The sequence below is a fragment of the Chrysemys picta genome, chromosome 7 (assembly GCF_011386835.1).
Source record: "Chrysemys picta bellii isolate R12L10 chromosome 7, ASM1138683v2, whole genome shotgun sequence".
NCBI lineage: Eukaryota > Metazoa > Chordata > Testudines > Emydidae > Chrysemys > Chrysemys picta.
In genome coordinates this window covers 86,350,075-86,369,335 of record NC_088797.1, presented here as the reverse complement: position 1 = coordinate 86,369,335, position 19,261 = coordinate 86,350,075, and the positions used below count along the sequence as shown (strand labels likewise).

Here is a 19,261-nt window from a genome sequence, read left to right as displayed (position 1 = left end):
GCTGAAATTGATGCACTGTTTCTGTGGCTCAGAGTGGGTACGCAGTGCTGTCCATCACACAGATAGGGAGCACCTTTTTCTTTTTCTCATTTCTTCTGCTGTGGCTTCAACAGTCCCTTGCTGGGGAGCCATTTGAAGTAGGAGTGGGTTTACGTGAGGAGGCAACAGCCTTCAAGGCACAAGGAGAGGAATAACGTTCACACTGGAGATGATGTTATGGGCCAGGTTGTCTGCTATGGATAAATCCCCACCCAGCCCAAAAAGCACAAGGGAAGTTGAGAGTCTATTTATTTACTGATGGTCATCTAAAATTATTGGGCTAATTCTTGACTTGGGATTGGCTCTCCCCAAAGGTAACTTGGATGGGATCCTGCGAACCTTTGACCTTTTCACAGCCTACAACCCTGGCTACTTTGTGGTGGACATCATGGCTTCAGACCTAGCAGGGCATAATGACACTGCCGTTGTCGGAATCTACATCTTGCGGGATGACCAGCGGGTGAAAATCATCATCAACGAGATCCCAGACAAGGTGCGGCAGTTTGAGGAAGAGTTCATCAGTCTGTTGTCCAACATCACAGGAGCCATTGTCAACACGGATGATGTGCAGGTAATAACAGCTCCTGGGCTATGCGTATACCCTGATGTGCCATAACATGGCTCACACTGCTCAGAATCTGGGACTAGATGATGGAGGATGGATCACTTGAAATTGCCCTGTTCTGTTCATTCACTCTGAGGAATCTGGCCACTGTCGAAAGACAGGATACAGGGCTAGATGGACCATTGGTCTGACCCCGTGTGGCCATTTTTATGACTTACAACATAAATCCAGCCACAAAGTGATTGATCTACCACTGATGGTTCAAGAACCCCCCTTGTTTTATTTTTAACTGGTCTCTCCTGAAACAGGAGCAGAATATGTGCCTTGTTCCTCCACCACCCACCATCATGAACTCTAGTGGCAGCAGAGAGGGATCCAGTCTTCTGCAGCATTTTTGACTGACATCTAATGTCTGTGTTTAGAAGGTTAGCATGTTGGGATATAGCCAGACTGGGGACACTTGATCATTGTGATTTGTTAGAATGTATCAGCTCAGTGGGAACACTGCAGGATAGAGCTAACAAAAATATCAGCTTATCATTGTTCTGGAAAGAGGAGAGTGCTTATGTGAGAGGTTCCAAGTCCCCACCACCACCATCACCACACACACACTTCTCTGCTGGTCTATTATATGAATAATTCTTAGCAGTTACATAAAGTATGGGCATCTTCAAAGTGCCTTACAGACTAATTCAGTCTCTTAGCACGGCTGTATGGGAGGTAAGTAATATTGTCCCCATTTTACACATGGAGAAACTGATACGCAAAGGAGTTGTGACTAGTCCAAGCTCACACAAGAAGTCAGTAGAAGATCTGGGATTAGAACTCAACAGCTCCTGGCTTCCTCCTCAACCTAAATGTCTGTGCTGCCCCTGCATGCACGGGCAATGACAGCAGCCCTTTCTGGGACAGCAGTTCATGTCTTTGTGGAGCAGGAAAGGAGGCATAACAGTTGAATAAAGGAAGAGGGCCTCAGCCATTTATTTCAAACCCAAAGTGGCCTTAGTTTGCTGGCTAATGGTATAGGACCTCCTGACTAAAGTGAATGGCCAAAGCAGTAGGCGAGCAAATTGCAGAGATGGGCCCAAAATGAAAACTTTAAAAAGACTAATGGGGCATCGCAAGAAGCCCTGGCTTACAGTCTCCTATTAGTGAGATCTTTTCTGGGATGTGTTCTGAACTGGGGTTTCAGCCCCATCTCTGAATTCCTGACAAACTGTGCCATGAAAGAACCAATATGGGCATGGCCTGATAGCGTGCACAAAGCCCTTTGGTGCGCTAGAACCTGGGGTGGCTGCCCTAGAAGGTGACATGTTCCCTGTGGCTATACAATGAGCATCTGTTTTCTCTCTCTTAGTTCCATGTGGACAAAAAGGGCCGTGTGAACTCTGCCCAGACAGAGTTGCTGATCCACGTGGTGAATAGAGAAACCAATAGGATTCTGGATGTGGAGCGGTAAGCTACTGTCTCTCTGTATGCATAGATGGGAGAGGGAAGGAAGCAGGAGGAGGGGCATTCATGCTTTTGGAAACAATAAGGAAGTTTTATATCTCAGTTGCTTCATTTCAAAGCACTGGAAGGTTGATGCCAGTAACACTAGGTCTAATGCGTCTTTCTGTGTGAATGGGCTTGTCCTCCCAAAGAAATCTTACTGTGTTTAAACATGCATTAGTGGACCCAAGTCTGATCATGACTGACTGGTCGGTGTATACAAGGTGAAGTCATATTCGGCATTGTTTCCAACTTAGGCATCCTGTCCCCATCTCTAGAGCAGTGAGGACAATGAAATAACACCTGCACATACCGCACTTTGCCCCAACTGTTCTTGACGGCTGCCTTAGCTCCACCAGCAAAGTTTATGGCCAGCACCAGAACAAGTGGCTATCACATTCCAATACTGAATTTTTAAGAAACATCTGCTAGCCTTGAAATCTGGTTAGCTTGCTACACAGCCAGGACCTTGCTGATCAAGTCATTTACAAAGACGCTTCTGGTACCATCCAAGCTGCCCAAAGCAATGTGCACTTCTGCCTCCCAATGCCATTGTGCCCTGGACTATCTGGAGGAGGGTTCCGGATCTCCTCGGCTAAACTCTTAAAAGGTATTTTTGGTGGTCAGGAAATGAAAGGAGCCCCTGTTCAAACATCCGCTCTCTTTTCTTTCTTCCTAGAGTGATCCAGATGATTGATGAGAATAAGGAGCAGCTGCGGAATCTCTTCAGGAATTACAATGTGTTGGACGTGCAGCCTGCCATCACTGCCAGGGCCCCAGATGACCTCTCAGCGCTGCAGGTAAAGGAGAGGGGCATCTTTGATTCCCTACCTGCCTGTGCCATCAACCCTTTCACTTCCCTGAGAATCACTTGGCATGGCTGTCCAGCCCACCCACTGGGTGACACTAAAGGAAAGTGCCTCTTGCATGATTGCCTCCAAGTGCCTTTTTTTAAAACAGGAAAGTGATATTTACAGCTGCTGACATGTAGCAGAAGGAATTATTTCTCCAGGAATCTACTGTCACCCAGTGGAGTGGGATGAGTTGACAGCAGGACATGTTAAACCTAGAGGCTAAGGATATGTCTACATTACCCACCGGATTGGCGGGCAGCGATCGATCCAGCGGGAGTCGATTTATCACGTCTAGTCTAGATGCGATAAATCGACCCCCGAGCGCTCTCCTGTCGACTCCTGTACTCCACTGCCGCAAGCGGCGCAGGCATAGTCGATGGGGGAGCGGCAGCAGTCGACTCACCGCAGTGAAGACACCGCGGTGAGTAGGTTTAAGTACATCAACTTCAGCTATGTTATTCACGTAGCTGAAACTGCGTAACTTAGATCGATCCCTCCCCCTCCCCCATGTAGACCAGGCCTCAGCTGCTTTACTGCATCCACTAGCAGGTGATGGACTGTCCCTTCTCTATAGTATGTACTTTCTTCCTGTGGGCCCAGGCTTGTCTAAAACTTGGAAACGTTTCCTCTTGTTTGCTCTCCATCTGCAGGTTTAAAAGTGCTCACATCTGTTACAAATAACTTGTTATCTTTTCTAGATGGCAATTATCATCTTGGCTATTCTCCTCTTCCTGGCTTCCATGCTCTTCATCCTCATGAACTGGTACTACAGAACAGTGTGAGTAGCCCTAAGCGCCTGGGACTGCAGGACAATGCAAGTCTATAGATAAACCTAACTGTTTGGATATTATAGAGCAGAGTAAATAACAACAATAACCTGAAATGATAGAACATCATGAGTAACCATGCAACCTGGGAACGATAGACCAGAATGGCTAATCTAAGATCCTGGGTACTGCAGGGTGAAATGATGGGCACCAATTTTAAATGCAGCTAGTCTTTCAATGGAATTCAGGCTCCTAGCTCACATATGCTGAAAATATTACCTAAGCGCCCAAGAAGCACAATCCTTTGAGTAGTCCTGACGTAAAGGATCTTTCTGCAGTGACTGGAATAATATACCTACAGCAAGAGACTTCAAATGTTAGAACTCTAGCCAAGAGAAGAAGGCACCACCTGAGCTAATAGATTGTTTTTGAGAATGTCCTGAAACCATAGGCCATGTCCTTGCTATCTAGTGACCTATGACTGTACATGGGAAGAGATTTATTTGCAAGCACTGTCCCATTTCACATGATTGTTCCTCACACTCCTCACTTTAAGTCTTTCTTTCTTTCAATTGACTTAATTTTTTTCCTTTTTTTCCCCAGACATAAAAGGAAATTAAAAGCTATCGTGGCCGGCTCAACAGGTGGGAGACCTTGTTGTTGTTGTTTTTTTTGTTGATATAACAATATGAGATTCTTCTTAAAGACATGCAGGCTAATAAATATGGGGGAAATAGTGTGAAACACAGATATTGGGCAGTGGGGAGAAACCCAGGAATCTGTTGAAAGAGATTTTGGGCTGCTAGTGGGCAATATATTAGAAATGAGTTTGCCTCATTATTGGTAATAGATGCATAGATATGACATTGGGAGAATTTTGTTAGTTGCCAGAGCTTTGAGCTATCAGCCCCAGAATATCTCCCCCCAGTGGCATTGCAGTTGTTTCCTTCAAGATCTAGGGTGCTGGGCTGTCCGTTCCCCATCTCTCCCTCCAAATAGAAGTGTGGATTTGTGCCCATAGCCATGCTGTTGTCTGTTACTTAGCCTATATAAATGTCAGTCTAACCTACACCTGCTGCCTTCCGCAGGAAACCGAGGCTTCATGGACATCATGGACATGCCAAACACAAATAAATATTCCTTTGATGGGTGAGTTCACAATACTTTTTTTGCTTTTCACAGTTCATTCTACATGACACAGCAGGGGGAATCTCTGATATTCCATGGGCAGAACAAGTGTTTTAGCACCACCACTGGCTTCTGCTAGCACCTGCAACACAAATCATCTCTGTAGTCACTTGCCACTGAAAGCTAGGATTCCACAGCCTGGTAGTATCAGGAGACACCATAACATTACTTAGACCTGGACCTCTCTTGCAAGTCACCCTTAGTATTAATCCAGCACCTAAGCAGTGCAGACTTGTGGCACCTACTGATGAACGGCAGACACAACAGAACTTTGAAAATCACCTGCAGGCAGATGTTACAATTCTACAGTTTATCACCTATAGATTCTTACAGGAAGAATCTGGGTCTGGGCCAGGTGGTGTTTGCTTGAAGTTGTTGTTTAAATGCCTAATCCAGGCTTCTAGAATTAATCGTACAGAAATGCCTCTTAATTTACCTACAGCTTGAAGGCAAATGGAGGATTGAAGCAAATTCATATTTTGTTTGTGATGGAAGGAGGAGATATGACCTTGTCAGAGTCTGGTTTTTGGAAGGAGTGATTACAGTGCATAAATCCCTAGAGTAGAACAATGTGTTATTTTCAGAGAAGCAGCTATAGCGGGCCCCGTCTTACTGTCTCCCTTCATTCACTTTGGCCCTTTGTGTGTCTGTGTAGGGCTAACCCTGTGTGGCTAGATCCTTTCTGCAGGAATATGGAGCTAGCAGCGCAGGCAGAGCATGAAGATGACCTGCCTGAGAACCTGAGTGAAATCACAGACCTATGGAACAGCCCAGCCAGGACTCACGTGAGATACTGCCAACTTATTCTTACCTTGGGTGGGGGAAGTGACAGTTCAGTCAGGATTCAGATGGACTGAGTTCGCATCTCACTTATACCAGTGCAAATCAGGAGTAATTCCATTGTAGTTAATAGAGCTACCCCAGCCCAGCCCGCCCCTTCTGCCTGAAGCCCCGCCCCTTCTTCCCAAGGCCCTGCCCTTCCCACCCCTCTTCCCCCACCGGAGCCCAGAGGGCGCACACACCCCTAGGCTGCCCAAGCATCCCCGGCCCCTGAGTGCACAGCGTGACCCCCAGCCCCAGAGCACAGGGAGAGTGGGCAGCATGGCCCCCAGCCCCAGAGCTCAGGGAGGGCGGGTAGGTGGCACGAGTACAGCTCCAGGGCTCTGGGGGAAAAAGCCAGCCCGCAGCCCCGCAGAGCACCAGTGGGAAGCAGGAGGGGGCCTGAGGGCAGAGCATGGGCAGGACCACACAGGGCTGTTTGGGGAGGCACAACCTCCCCCAGCCTTTGATACCCGCCACCCATGGTTCTGCCCCATTTTTGCTGAGGTTTTGTTTTCAGAAACTCCCGTCCATTGTAGGGAACATTTGGAAGAGAGCCCTCTGCTGCCAAACCCGACGATGACCGTTACCTGCGAGCAGCCATCCAGGAATATGACAACATTGCCAAACTAGGTCAGATCATGCGGGAAGGGCCCATCAAGGTGAGTGGAGCTGGCTTCCTCCATTTCTGTCCAATAGCCTTCACGTTTCGGTCCTACGCCATCTTAGTCATTGTCCTTCTTCGTGAAAGGAGCAGGAGAAGGCGAGGTTTCCAAATAGCTCCAGATTCACCGCAGCTGAGAAGAACATTGCCCTGACACAATCCAGTGCAGACTAGTCTTTGCTGTGTGTACCTATCGGAAACCTAACAGGAACACAGCTCTGAAATTCACCCAACTAGACACAGCACAATCTTTGAGCAGAAAACCAGCCTTGGCATCTAACCGTTGGGACAGCCATAGCAAATGCACTATGGCAAATTCCATGTTTAAAACGTGATGGCACTCGAGTGACGTGAAAGCACATAGTTTCTTTTGAGATCATTTTTTGTTTAGGGGAAAGTGTCTGCCTGGTTCCTCTTGGATGGGGTGAGCTTCACACCTGGACTCCCTCACTGAGGTAGTTTCAGAGTTTGGGGCTGGTGGGGAGAAGCCCCTGTATAATCTCTCCTGTTGCCCCCTCCATCCAGGGCTCTCTCTTGAAGGTGGTCTTGGACGATTACATGCGGCTGAAAAAACTGCTTGCCCAGAGGATGGTGCATAAAGCCACCACCAGTCAGGGGGACCAGTCCTCGGTTACCGAGGTAGAAAGCGTGTGCATGGACATGAGAGGAAATGCTTGCTGTGCCCTCTGGAATGGAGTGTCTGTTTCCATGCCTTTGACCTCTCTAAACTCTGCTGGGTGACCTTTTTGCCCCCTAAAGCTGTGTGAGCTGATGGCTGCCAGTTTAACCAGACACAGGGGAGGGGTCTCCCTCCACCTTTTACTGGAGGCCATACTCACAAAAACACTCTGACTTGGCACAAAGAGAGATTTCAGCCATAGCCACATTCCTGGCCATCTCATCACCAGGGTGCAGAATGGAAGGGTGCTGGAATACAGTGGAGTTGATGACATGCCACTCACCAGAGTATGTCTCCCCCAGGATGGGTCTGACAGCAAGATAGTGTCTTTCTTTCCTCTCTAAATGTCCACACTGACACTTCTTTTCATCCCCTAATTAATGTGACATCCCACCATTCACCAGTTCCCCCTTTATCCTGTTTTGCTTGGACCATTTGCTCTTTGGAACAAGCCTTTAGAATATATCATTCCAATAATAATACACCTCTACCCCGATATAACGCTGTCTCGGGAATCAAAAAATTTTACCACTTTATAGGTGAAACCGCGTTATATCGAACTTGCTTTGATCCGCCGGAGTGTGCAGCCACCCCTCCCTCCTCCCCCCCCCCCCCCCCCCCCCCGGAGCACTGCTTTACCGTGTTATATCCGAATTCGTGTTATATCGGGGTAGAGGTGTAGTTAGCTGATCAGCCTTTCTGTTTCTCCATTGCTCTGTTCTCCTGGGTCTCCGACATTGCTGCCTGCTCATTCAGCATTTCATTTGGTTGCTCTCCTCCTCTTGGCCCCACACATGTTGGTGTGACTCAGAATTGTGTCCCCTTCTCTCGTGGCAGCGTCTTCGACTTTCTCCGCTTCTAGCTCTGTCTCTGTGAAGGATTCCCAGGCCTGCCTCTCTCTGGGTCCAGTCTCACATCTCCTCCTGCACTTCCAACCAAAATCTCAAACGGTCACTCCAAAGCACAGGTTTTTGTTTTTCCTCTCCATGCATGGCCATTTCATTTCCTATGCCCCCTATGCTCCCGTCTGCCAGGCTGGCCACCTCTCTCATTCAGCTCCTCTTCTTCCGCCTTCAGGCCAGACTTCGACTCCTCCCTGGTGTTTGTTCGGTAGAATATTGTCAAATATCCATCCTTCCTCCTTTGTGCTCACAGCTAAACCGTGGCCAGTGGCAGCTAATGCCTCCAGTTAATGGTGGGGTTGCAGGTAGCAAAGCCCACTCCAAAGCTTTTTTCTATCCCCTCACCATCCCCTCCACCATTGTAGGGTAAGCAGATTTTCAGAGTGGAAAAGCTGAGACATGGTTGTAGTGGTTATGGGGAAGGGTTTGGGGGATGGGGGTTGATGGAGAGGTGAGAGGAAAAGAGGCCCCTCTTCTACCACCTTCCCCCTTTCAGAATGAAAATCTGAGAGCCCTTACAGTACAGGGCAGGGTGGGAGACAACAGGAGTTAGCCTCCTCCTCTCCCTCCCCACAGACCCCCAGCTCAGAGCCAGTTCTTACTTTCCTAGCTCCCTTTAATCTCTTTTCCCACAACTCTGAACCCTCATTCACACACAGCACCATTTCCCTGACACAGCCCCATTCCCTCCACTCAGAATCCCACTCGCTTATACTCAGTCATGTTGGCAAACCCACCCCTCCCACTTAAGCCGCCTCCATTCCCAAAGTCCCCTCAGCTCCCTTCAACCCAACCCCAGATTGTGCAAAAAGCTCCTTCCTCCTGGCCTCCCCTGCCTTCGTTGGCCTTCGCTCCCCCATCTGCCCCCAGCCCTGATACTCTAAAACTAGTGGAGTCTCTTTCAAGCTACTTAGAAGAAAAAAGTATCTGAAAATCTACTGTTGAAATCTCCCACTTGAACTCACCCCATTTGCACTCTCCACTGCACAGTATTTTGCTTCAAGACCAACATAGCTTAAAAACCAATTCCATGATCTTACTGTAATACAAAAAATAAATACTTCATAATTTACATTGCAGCTCCTTCTGGGCAGGGACTGTCTCAATCTATATTTCTGTACAGCCTCTAGCACAACTTAGCCTGGTCCCAGCTGAAGCCTCTGGGTGCCACTGAGGAGGAGTAGAAGAGTTCATAGTTACAGATTTTGTGTTAATGCTCATAGACCATGTAGGATCTACCTCAGATTCCAGTTTAGCTTTAAGATGTAGCAAAGAAAACACTGCTGTGAAGCTGCCTACAAATATAACTAGTGGAACCTGCCCCTCATGCTGACCCCTGCTTCAGGAAAAGCTGTCTAGGGCCTTCAAGGGGACAGCTGGTAACCGGCAATGATGCTAAGGGAGGCAGGGGAGGGAAAGGGACACAGATATTGGAACCCATGTTGTTGATTTGTGCTTGGGCTTCTTGCAGCTGATCCAGAATGACCTGGATGAAGAGGAGGAGCAGAGCCCAAGCCAGGGGAGCCTTCGGTTCCGGCACAAGCAACCTGTAGAGCTCAAAGGCCCAGATGGTATCCATGTGGTGCATGGCAGCACAGGCACTCTGCTAACTTCTGATATCAACAGCCTGCCGGAGGATGACCAGAAAGTGCTGGGTCGGTCCCTGGAGACACTGAACACAGACTGTGGAGGCTATAATGACCGCAATGCTCGCACCGAGTCTGCCAAATCTACCCCCATGCACAAGATGAGGGAGGTGATTATGGAGAGCCCACTGGAGATCACAGAGTTATGACTAGAAGTGGCGTCACTTGTCTAGCATTCCAAGAAAGCGTGGCCAAGCAGATAGTCACTGCAAAAAGAAAACACAGACTCGGGGCAAGAGGGTAGAAGAGAACCTGGTGGCCTAATCACAGCCCCAAAAACTAATCCTACAGAGATAGCCAACTGTTTTGTTTTGATACAGCAGCCTTGGGGAGCCTTACCTTGGTGGAGGGCTCTCAGGACTGTGCTTTCCTAGAAGCGCACATCATTTGATCATTAAATTCATATTTTTTTATTTTTTTAAAAAATATGAAAGATTCAAAGTTTCAAAACAGAAGAAGGGAAGCCCTGTGGAATCGAGACATGAACTACTAATGTTTAGGGTTGCAAAAAACCTGCACCACGTGGGTACAAAGACTCAAGACTTGCATATTTCCTGGCTCCTCAACTCGCCCGTGGCTGCATCAGTGCATCCTCCTACTGTGCATGGGACAGGAGCACATCACACCAGGGTGGGGGAAGAAGGTTCTGGGGCTGATGTGGCATTCCAGGAAGCCTATAAAGGGAGTCTGAATCTGTTTGGCATTAATCTGTGTCATCACCTTTACAGGAAGAGAAAACAAACCGAAGACATTTCTCCATTTTGCTGGCTTACCAAATCATATACGACGTCAACCAGAAACAGACTGACATTAACTTGGGTTTTGAATGTAGAGTGTTCGTGTGTAATTTTTTTTGTTTGTTTGTTCCGTTTCTAATAGTAACTTGTTGAGAGTTTTGGGAATGGTCTGTTAAATGAACCAGAAATACAATATGGATTTGGTTAACCTGTCCATTGTTGTTTCTTTCTCACTACCAAGGGGCACTTCACTGGGGAAGATGTTGGGTTTACATAGCTCTCAGTGTGCACTCATCTGTGCATACACTGCTATATATCAGCAAAGAACTGTTGTGACTGAATGTCTTGTTGTGGATTAAACACAGAACAGTGTGTGGCCTCACTCAGTTCCTCTGCTCACCATTTCTATAGTGTCTGAATGCCCAATCTGCAACCCTACATGAAGTGGCAAGAATACTTTAATCTCTGCCCCCACAGAACCCTACCAGTACTACCCAAAGAGGTGCCTTTCTAACAGACTTCTAGCAAAGGAATGTAATCCCTTGGGAAAAGTCAGTGTTATTCCACAGTCCTGCAGGCATGCTGCTGAGCAATAGCGTGCATACTGGAGCCAGCGGTGTAGCATGGCATTGGCTTTGATGTGGGAATCACCTGGTGAAGTTCTATGGCCTATGTTATGCAGGAGGTCAGACTCGATTATCATAATGGTCCTTTCTGACCTTCAAAATCTCTGAACACATTAATCTGTAGGACACATGGTAAGATTCAGCTTTAGCTGAAGTCAGGCCATAACGGGGACATCTAGCAGAAGAACATGGTGATCACAGTAGATGCAAGCCAGAAAGAACTTCAACTACTACTGCATATGACTTGGGGGGAAGGAAGCACAAAGCTTGTCCCACTTGCAGGAAGTTTTTATTGGTAGAGAAGGTTTTTTTTGCAAAATCAAGAGACTGTAGAAAGCAACTGCATCTCCCTCCCCACTTCCCGGCCCCCGTATCTAAAGCTGGGAAGCAGCTACTGGAAGAGACTGATCTTGAAGGGTCCTGACTTTTGAGTTAAAGTGCACCAACTCACAAATAAGTTCTGAATCCACCTTATCTACACAGGTGCACCTCACTGTGCTATCTGAGTGCCACTGGTGTGGTATCCCTGGCACAAACCGGTACAAGAAGGCAGGAAAATTGAAACCTCCCCTCCGTATGATTCTGTCCAATCATAATGAAAAAAGACAATGGGGGAGATGAGCAAAGTCTGATCCCTTTGAAGGCAATCGTGAAACTGACTCACTTAAGGCATCAGGTTTCAGCCTATAGTCTATAAGATTTACTTTCTAGACAAATGTCATACACAACACTAGAGTTACTGGATGACAGATAAGGAAAGCTGGATGTTTTCTATACCTTTTCCCCCATGCCGCAAAGGCAAACCCCTCCTGAGGCAGCCATTGCAGTCTCTGCCCAATGTGCAGAGAAAAACTGCAGTTGCTTTGAACACACTCACTATTTTCTGTCCCAATTGATGTAAATACTAATGTGTAAATATCACCTAAATATCTAAGACACTAGAAAAAGTTACAAAACTAAGGAAAGCTACGCCTTAACCTGAATAAAGAGTTTGCATATGGCTAAATTGTATAAATGAAAATTACATTCTCCAGAAAAACAAATACACAAGACAACAGTCAATAGCAACTAATTCTGAATTAGCTGTGTCTTTAGATTCTCTGCACCTTGGTTATAATGTGAAGCAATTAAAAAATTAAGGTATTTGTGATGTGAGTGTCTTGCCAAGTTTAAGGCAAAACACTCTACCATCACCAGTTATCCTAAGGAAAACATTTAAATGTCCTCTTGGTTTTGAGCTTTTGAATTACTTTTTTTAAATATCAGATGCCAGGCTGTTTGTTCACATTGAAGAGGTGGGTGGGGGGAGAATATACATTTTGCCCTTTTCAATTTCACTGCCACTTCCCCTACATAATGATTTATCATGCTCATGCTCAGAATCCACCACATAATTCAACTGCCAGTCAAAAAGAGCTTTATGTCATGTCTCCATTGCAGACCAGATCCTCCAAGAGCAGCAACATTGCAACAGCAATTAAGCTAAAGGAACATTTGAGAAGACAACAGGGGAGAGACAATTCCCTTCTTTGATGTAGGCAATCTACCTTGAAATTGCCAGAATATTCATAAAATCCACAGTCAGAAGGTTTTCTTCTAGTTCCACATGTGACTTGACCAGAGGCTAAGAGTCTAGGAGAAAGTAGAAGTGAGACTTTTATAGTAAGTCAGATGGCATCCTTTGTGACTTTCTGTGAGCAACTGGGAGTGCCAACTGCAGTCAGGATTTCAGATAATCAGCCCAAAGTATGACCATTATCCAGAGATCCCTCTTGGTCTAATTTTGTGCCCTAATCTCATGCTCACTGAAGTTAATAGCAAAGCTCTCATTGACATCAATGGGGTAGGACCAGGCCTTTAATGAGCATCATCTGGTGCTTCACAAGACTATATTGGAACAGATGGACACACAAATGTAGGGACCTTGGTCTGAGTTATGGTCCTAAGTCTCCATTTTGGTTGGTATTGGGAGTGCTGCCAAGGATTGCATCACCAAGGCAGGATAGGAGGGAACAGTAATTCCTCCAGATGTTAAATGGATGGCATTTAGTGACACCAAGAAGGCCCTGTGGTTGATTCGCGTTGGCTTCTGGACTGATTTATACCTTAACAAAAATGCAATTATGGTAAATTGGCCTCCCCACGGTATCATGTTATATATTAGCATAGCTATATAATTGGTTATTTACTAATCTTTGTTGCATTAATCCCCTCAACTGGGGTTTGCGCTGTGAATCCTCTCCCTCCAAAGTGCTCTCTGTTCAGTGCCAGATTCTCTATTGCACCACATGCTAACATGTCTTCCTTTATGATACACCCCACACACACACATGTCAGTCTTGAGCTGTTGGACTCTCTTACCTCAGGACAGTGCTTTACATGGCCAAACCACGTGAGCCCACACTTCCTCATTTCATGTATGGGTTAGGTCAGGCCCATGAAATCTAACAGGGAGGGGCAGGGCTGGGGGCACCCCACCCAGGACTCCTACCAGGTACCGGGCTCCGGCTGTCAACCCTGCGACACTGAGGAGAAATGGGACTTCCTCTTCTCCTGCAGGAGCTGCTCCTGGAGCCAAGTCAGCCCCACCTCCGGAACCTCCCCCCAGCCACAGGAAGCTCCACACCCCTGCTCCATTTCCTGTTCGCATCACTCCCCAGGCATGAGGGAGAGGTCACTGTACAGGGAGGTTCCTGGAGGTGGTTGTGCCCTGGCCCCTACAGGAGAAGAGGAAGTCCTAACCCAGCCTGGCCAGGACTAATAGCTGGAGCCCAGCGCACCATAAGAGCCCCCAGCAGGGGTGCCAGAACGAGGGGTGGGCGGGCCAAGGGTGGAGTTGTGGGGGTGGCATGGAAAACCAAACGTGGGCAATCAAAGGTTGATGGCCTTTACCAGAAAAAGCCCCATTTTCAGTAGGCTCAGTCACATGCTGTCCAAGTTCATGCAGCATTAGCCATTTTGTGGCTGAATTTCTCACTTGATAGAATGAAAGAGAAACTTGCATAATCAACTATTAAATAACTGACATAGTTTTCTAGCTAGCCACTGAGCAGGTGGACTTCAAGCATCTGCAGCATTAGCTTGCCAAGCTGCCTCACACTATGTCCCAAGCTGTGGAATTGCCTGCGTTGCATGGGTGCTCATCCTTTTAGGCTACGCTTTTAACCAAAGTCTCCTGAATTAGCATTTGTGGGGTCCCTTACAAAAAAAGCTATTAGATATTACAGACCAGAGCATCACACATCTACTGGGCGAGCAGCTGAGGCTAGCCCCACCAGGTGTTCCATTTTTCCCTTTGGTCACCCTAGTCCAAGGACACTAATAAACAGCCAGCTGACAGACCTCCACCAGAGCCTGCTAAGGAGGCCTCAGCTTTGGCGCTGAAATAGTTCAGCTCACTGATGTGGGAGACTGAACCACAGGATGGGGTTGGTGGCAAATGGAACCATAGACTCAGGCGCACAGAGGCAGTGAGGAGGCCAAGAGCACAGCAACCAGCAGGAGTGGTGTGGCTGCTAGACACAAACTGAAATGAACAGCATTTGGAAATCTTGCCCAGGGACCACACCCAATCCCTAGGGTGCACTTTGTCTTGTTGCAACAGCCATGAGTAGTGTCCATCAAAGACTGGGGACTGTGGTTAATAAATTCAAATAGCACCACCTGGCTGTCCAGGTGCACTCACGGCTGCCAGGTCAGCCTCCATGTTTCTAGTGAGCCCACCTGGCCTTAAAATCTGTGAATCAATCAGTTTGGCCACAGCCTATGATGGTACCTGCAGCTACAGTCGCTAGTAAAATTTGGCACAGTGACGAGCAGCAAACAATGCTCTAGAGCTAGAAGGAACCATTTTGACTCACCTCAGTGGCCAGAGCGGAACAGGCCTTGGTTCCAGAAACTGCCTGCTTATTTAGTTACTACCATGTTCAAAAGCAGTGTATTGCTTGTCACTCTGACCCATATACACTGCAGGGGCTGAGCTTGTGCTTCATCCACAAAACCAACAGACTGGCTAGGGGTGGGGTGGGGTGGGGGAAATCATGTGCGTGTGCTTTCTATTTAATTACATTTGTTCTGAGGAGACACCCTTTTGTTTGCTTGAGTAATTTTTTCATCTGTGCCTTAAAAACTGCTGCTACATGACCTTACCTGGTTGGTGCCCAAAGTAAGAATGGCCATACTGGGTCAGACCAAAGGTCCATCCAGCCCAGTATCCTGTCTGCCGACAGTGGCCAATGCCAGGTGCCCCAGAGGGAGTAAATCTAACAGGTAACGATCAAGTGATCTCTCTCCTGCCATCCATCTCCACCCTCTGACAAACAGAGTCTAGGGACACCATTTCTTACCCAGCCTGCCTAATAGCCATTAATGGACTTAACCTCCATGAATTTATCTAGTTCTCTTTTAAACCCTGTTATGGTCCTAGCCTTCACTACCTCCTCAGGCAAGGTGTTCCACAGGTTGACTGTGCGCTATATGAAGAAGAACGTCCTTTTATTTGTTTTAAACCTGCTGACCATTAATGTCATTTGATGGCCCCTAGTTCTTATATTATGGGAACAAGTAAATAACGTTTCCTTATTCACTGTCTCCACACCAATCATGCTTTTATATACCTCTATCGTATCCCCCCTTAGGGTACGTCTTACCTACCCACCGTATTGGCGGGTAGCAATCGATTTATCCGGGATCAATATATCACGTCTCGTTAAGACACAACATATCGATCCCCGAACACACTCACTGTCGACTCCAGAACTCCACCAGAGCGAGCGACGGTAGCGCAGTCGACGGGAGAGCCGCGGCCGTCGATCCCGCGCCATGTGGACCCCAGGTAATTCGATCTTAGATACTTTGACTTCTGCTACGCTATTCGCGTAGCTGACGTTGCGTATCTTAGATCGATCCCGCCCCAGTGTAGACCAGCCCTTAGTCTCCTCTTTTCCAAGCTGAAAAGTCCTTCTCTCTTTAATTTCTCCTCATATGGGACCTGTTCCAACCCCCTAATCATTTTAATAGCCCTTCTCTGAACCTTTTATGATGCCAGTATATCTTTTTTGAGATGAGGCAACCACATCTGTATGCAGTATTCAAGATGTGGGCGTACCATGGATTTATATATGAGCAATAAGATATTCTGTCTTATGCTCTATCCCTTTTTTAATAATTCCTAATATCCTGATTGCTTTTTTGACTGCCGCTGCACACAGCGTGGATGTCTTCAGAGACTCATCCACGATGACGCCAAGATCTCTTTCCTGATTAGTTGTAGCTAAATTAACCCTCATCATATTGTATGTATAGTTGGGGTTATTTTTTCCAACGTGCATTACTTTACATTTATCTACATTAAATTTCATTTGCCATTTTGTTGCCCAATCAATTAGTTTTGTGAGATCTTTTTGAAGTTCTTCGCAGTCTACTTTGGTCTTCAGCAGTTTAGTATCGTCTGCAAACTTTGCCACCTCACTGTTTACCCCTTTCTCCAGCTCATTTATGAAGTTGAATAGGATTGGGCCTAGGACTGACCCTTGGGGAACACCACTAGTTACTCCTCTCCATTCTGAAAAGGTACCATGCATGCCTACCCTTTGTTCCCTGGCTTTTAAGCAGTTCTCCATGAAAGGCTCATCCCTCTTAGCCCATGACAACTTAATTTACGTAAGCGCCTTTGGTGAGGGACCTTGTCAAAGGCTTTTTGGAAATCTAAGTATGCTATGTCCACTGGATCACCCTTGTCCACATGTTTGTTGACCCCCGTCAAAGAACTCTAATAGATTAGTAAGATATGATTTCCCTTTACAGAAACCATGTTGACTTTTTCCCAACAATTTATGTTCTTCTATGTGTCTGACAATTTTATTCTTTACTATTGTTTCAACTAATTTGCCTGGTACTACATTACCAGTCTGTAATTGCCGGGATCACCTCTAGAGGCCTTTTTAAATATTGGCATTACATTAGCTATCTTCCGGTCAATGAGTACAGAAGCTGATTTAAAGGACAGGTTACAAACCATAGTTAACAGTTCCACAACTTCACATTTGAGTTCTTTCAGAACTCTTGGGTGAATGCCATCTGGTCCCGGTGACTTGTTACTGTTAAGTTTATCAATTAATTCCAAAACCTCCTCTATTGACACTAACAATTCCTCAGATTTGTCACCTACAAAGGATGGCTCAGATGTGGGAATCTCCCTAACATCCTCAGCTGTAAAGACTGAAGCAAAGAATTAATTTAGTTACTCCGCAATTACTTTATCGTCTTTAAGTGCTCCTTTTGTATCTCGATCGTCCAGGGGCCCCACTGGTTGTTTAGCAGGCTTCCTGCTTCTGATGTACTTAAAAAACATTTTGTTATTACCTTTTGAGTTTTTGGCTAGCTGTTCTTCAAACGCCTTTTGGGCTTTTCTTATTACATTTAGCCTCAGAACCTTTGTTTGCCTCAGGTGCTGCTGGTGCCTAAGTGTCACTCCCAATAGCAACTACACCTCTACCTCAATATAACGCTGTCCTCGGGAGCCAAAAAATCTTACCGCGTTATAGGTGAAACCGCGTTATATCGAACTTGCTTTGATCCGCCTGAGTGCGCAGCCCCCCGGAGCACTGCTTTACTGCGTTATTTCCGAATTCATGTTATATTGGGTTGCGTTATGTTGGGGTAGAGGTGTAGTTTGAGCAAAGGAGCTTGATCTTTCACTCTCTGCCTCATTGGGAGGAGATGAGCCATAGCTCGTTGTAGTGCCACATGTAGTGTGTAGCCTGCCTTCTGGGGGTGGCATTGTAATGCCCGACACACCTTGCCTGCCCCTTTACAAATGGTCACATGCGCTTTCACTGTTGGCACTAGTGGCTCAGAGTGCAGCATTATAAATAGCCTCAGCCAGCACCTGGGGAAGAGAACCAGCGTCATCAGCGATGTCTTCAGCAATGCTCCCCACACAATGGCAAGGCTGCTGATCATCTAGATATCAAAGCTCTGAGGCAACCCAACTGACCCTCTCCTACTTGACCAGCAAAGTAAACCAAGGCTAGCATACGAACTTGCCACGCCATCCATTTCCTCCTCTACTGGAGAAAATGCAGAAAAAGAGACTTGTCGTCTACGCTGCTCATTACTTGATGAGGATCTTACAATCCCGACACCCAAATCCCTCTGTCTCCAGGTCAGGGACTTCAGCTGGCTGAGCTCCTTTGGGAGTGTCAGCAAGGATAACAGTCCCATCCTCAAATGTGATTCAACCTTCCAGGGGTGCACTGGCCACCTCCTGCATGACATGAGCATGCACATGCCTCCAGTCTCAGTGGTCACTGTAGAGCTGAGACACATTTATTAATTCTTACAGCCCTTTTAAAAATGGACACTGTAATATTGAAATATGAGTTATGTTCTCCTGAAGGCTGGGTGTGAACACTGCAGACACCTCATGGGTCAAGCAGAGAAGGGCATTAGACAGTAAAAGAGATCGGGGGGGTGTCAAAGACATTCAGAGGGCTGAGTGTGAGAAGCTGAAAATACTGTGTTAAGCATTGGAGTAAAATTGTTCCATAAAGTGTGATTTGAGTGGTTAGTCCTGACTAAAGCCACTTATGACATGTTTAAGGTGAGCTCTGGAAGGCATAGCCACTGTTCTGGTTAAGTCTAACGAGCCGCCTTCTCTAACCTCTTGACTCCCTGATACACAGGAAGCACATATGAGTCTTCTTTGTGACATGTATGATGGGTGCATATGGTATGTCCTGTTATTATCCAGTTGAATCAACACTTCTGGCATGGGTGCCAAGGTGAAGAACTCGGCCATGTGGATGGACGTGTGAACCACAGCTGAGCCCAGTTACAGACTCCAAGACCCTGAAGTCATTTATATTATAAATAGAACTTGTCAAAAAAAATGGGGTGTCCCTCTCGCCCAAACAAGGTCAATTTTCAGCAAAAATTCAAATTCAGAAATATTAAGGCTGAAAAGCAAACTCGTTTGATTTGGAAAGGCTGGTGTGGTGGTGCCCCATGCTCCTAGGCTCTTCTGGAGGCAGGGCTTCCTAGTTGGACTACGTCTCATCGTCTCCTATGACAAAACATGATTTCCTCTGTTGATGAGGGGATGCAGTTGACCAGGGGAGACCCTCGCCACAATGTGTTATGGGAGAACTAGTCCAACCAGGTCCCTCCACCCCATAGAGGAAAATGAGGCTACAAGATAACTGAATGACACCTCTCAAGGAACTGCAGCAGCCATGGTTTTGGCCAAAATAGTTTGATCAAAAAATTGAATTGTTCCGTAGGA

At 46.7% G+C, this 19,261-nt stretch overlaps 1 protein-coding gene across 6 annotated transcripts in view; it reads left to right on the top strand.

Annotated features, from left to right (window-relative positions):
• CDH23 (cadherin related 23) overlaps nucleotides 1–10,559 on the top strand; it is a 533,292-nt gene extending 522,733 nt beyond the window's left edge. For all 6 annotated transcript variants that reach the window (XM_065551950.1, XM_065551951.1, XM_065551952.1 and 3 more), the window contains 10 exons: nucleotides 354–610; nucleotides 1,962–2,059; nucleotides 2,775–2,895; nucleotides 3,648–3,727; nucleotides 4,320–4,360; nucleotides 4,805–4,865; nucleotides 5,560–5,689; nucleotides 6,263–6,385; nucleotides 6,913–7,026; nucleotides 9,440–10,559. In XM_065551950.1, the coding sequence (XP_065408022.1) occupies nucleotides 354–610; nucleotides 1,962–2,059; nucleotides 2,775–2,895; nucleotides 3,648–3,727; nucleotides 4,320–4,360; nucleotides 4,805–4,865; nucleotides 5,560–5,689; nucleotides 6,263–6,385; nucleotides 6,913–7,026; nucleotides 9,440–9,763 (1,349 nt within the window). In that variant the 3' untranslated portion in view covers nucleotides 9,764–10,559. The remainder of the gene's footprint in view (nucleotides 1–353; nucleotides 611–1,961; nucleotides 2,060–2,774; nucleotides 2,896–3,647; nucleotides 3,728–4,319; nucleotides 4,361–4,804; nucleotides 4,866–5,559; nucleotides 5,690–6,262; nucleotides 6,386–6,912; nucleotides 7,027–9,439) is intronic.
• Nucleotides 10,560–19,261: the final 8,702 nt, after the last annotated feature.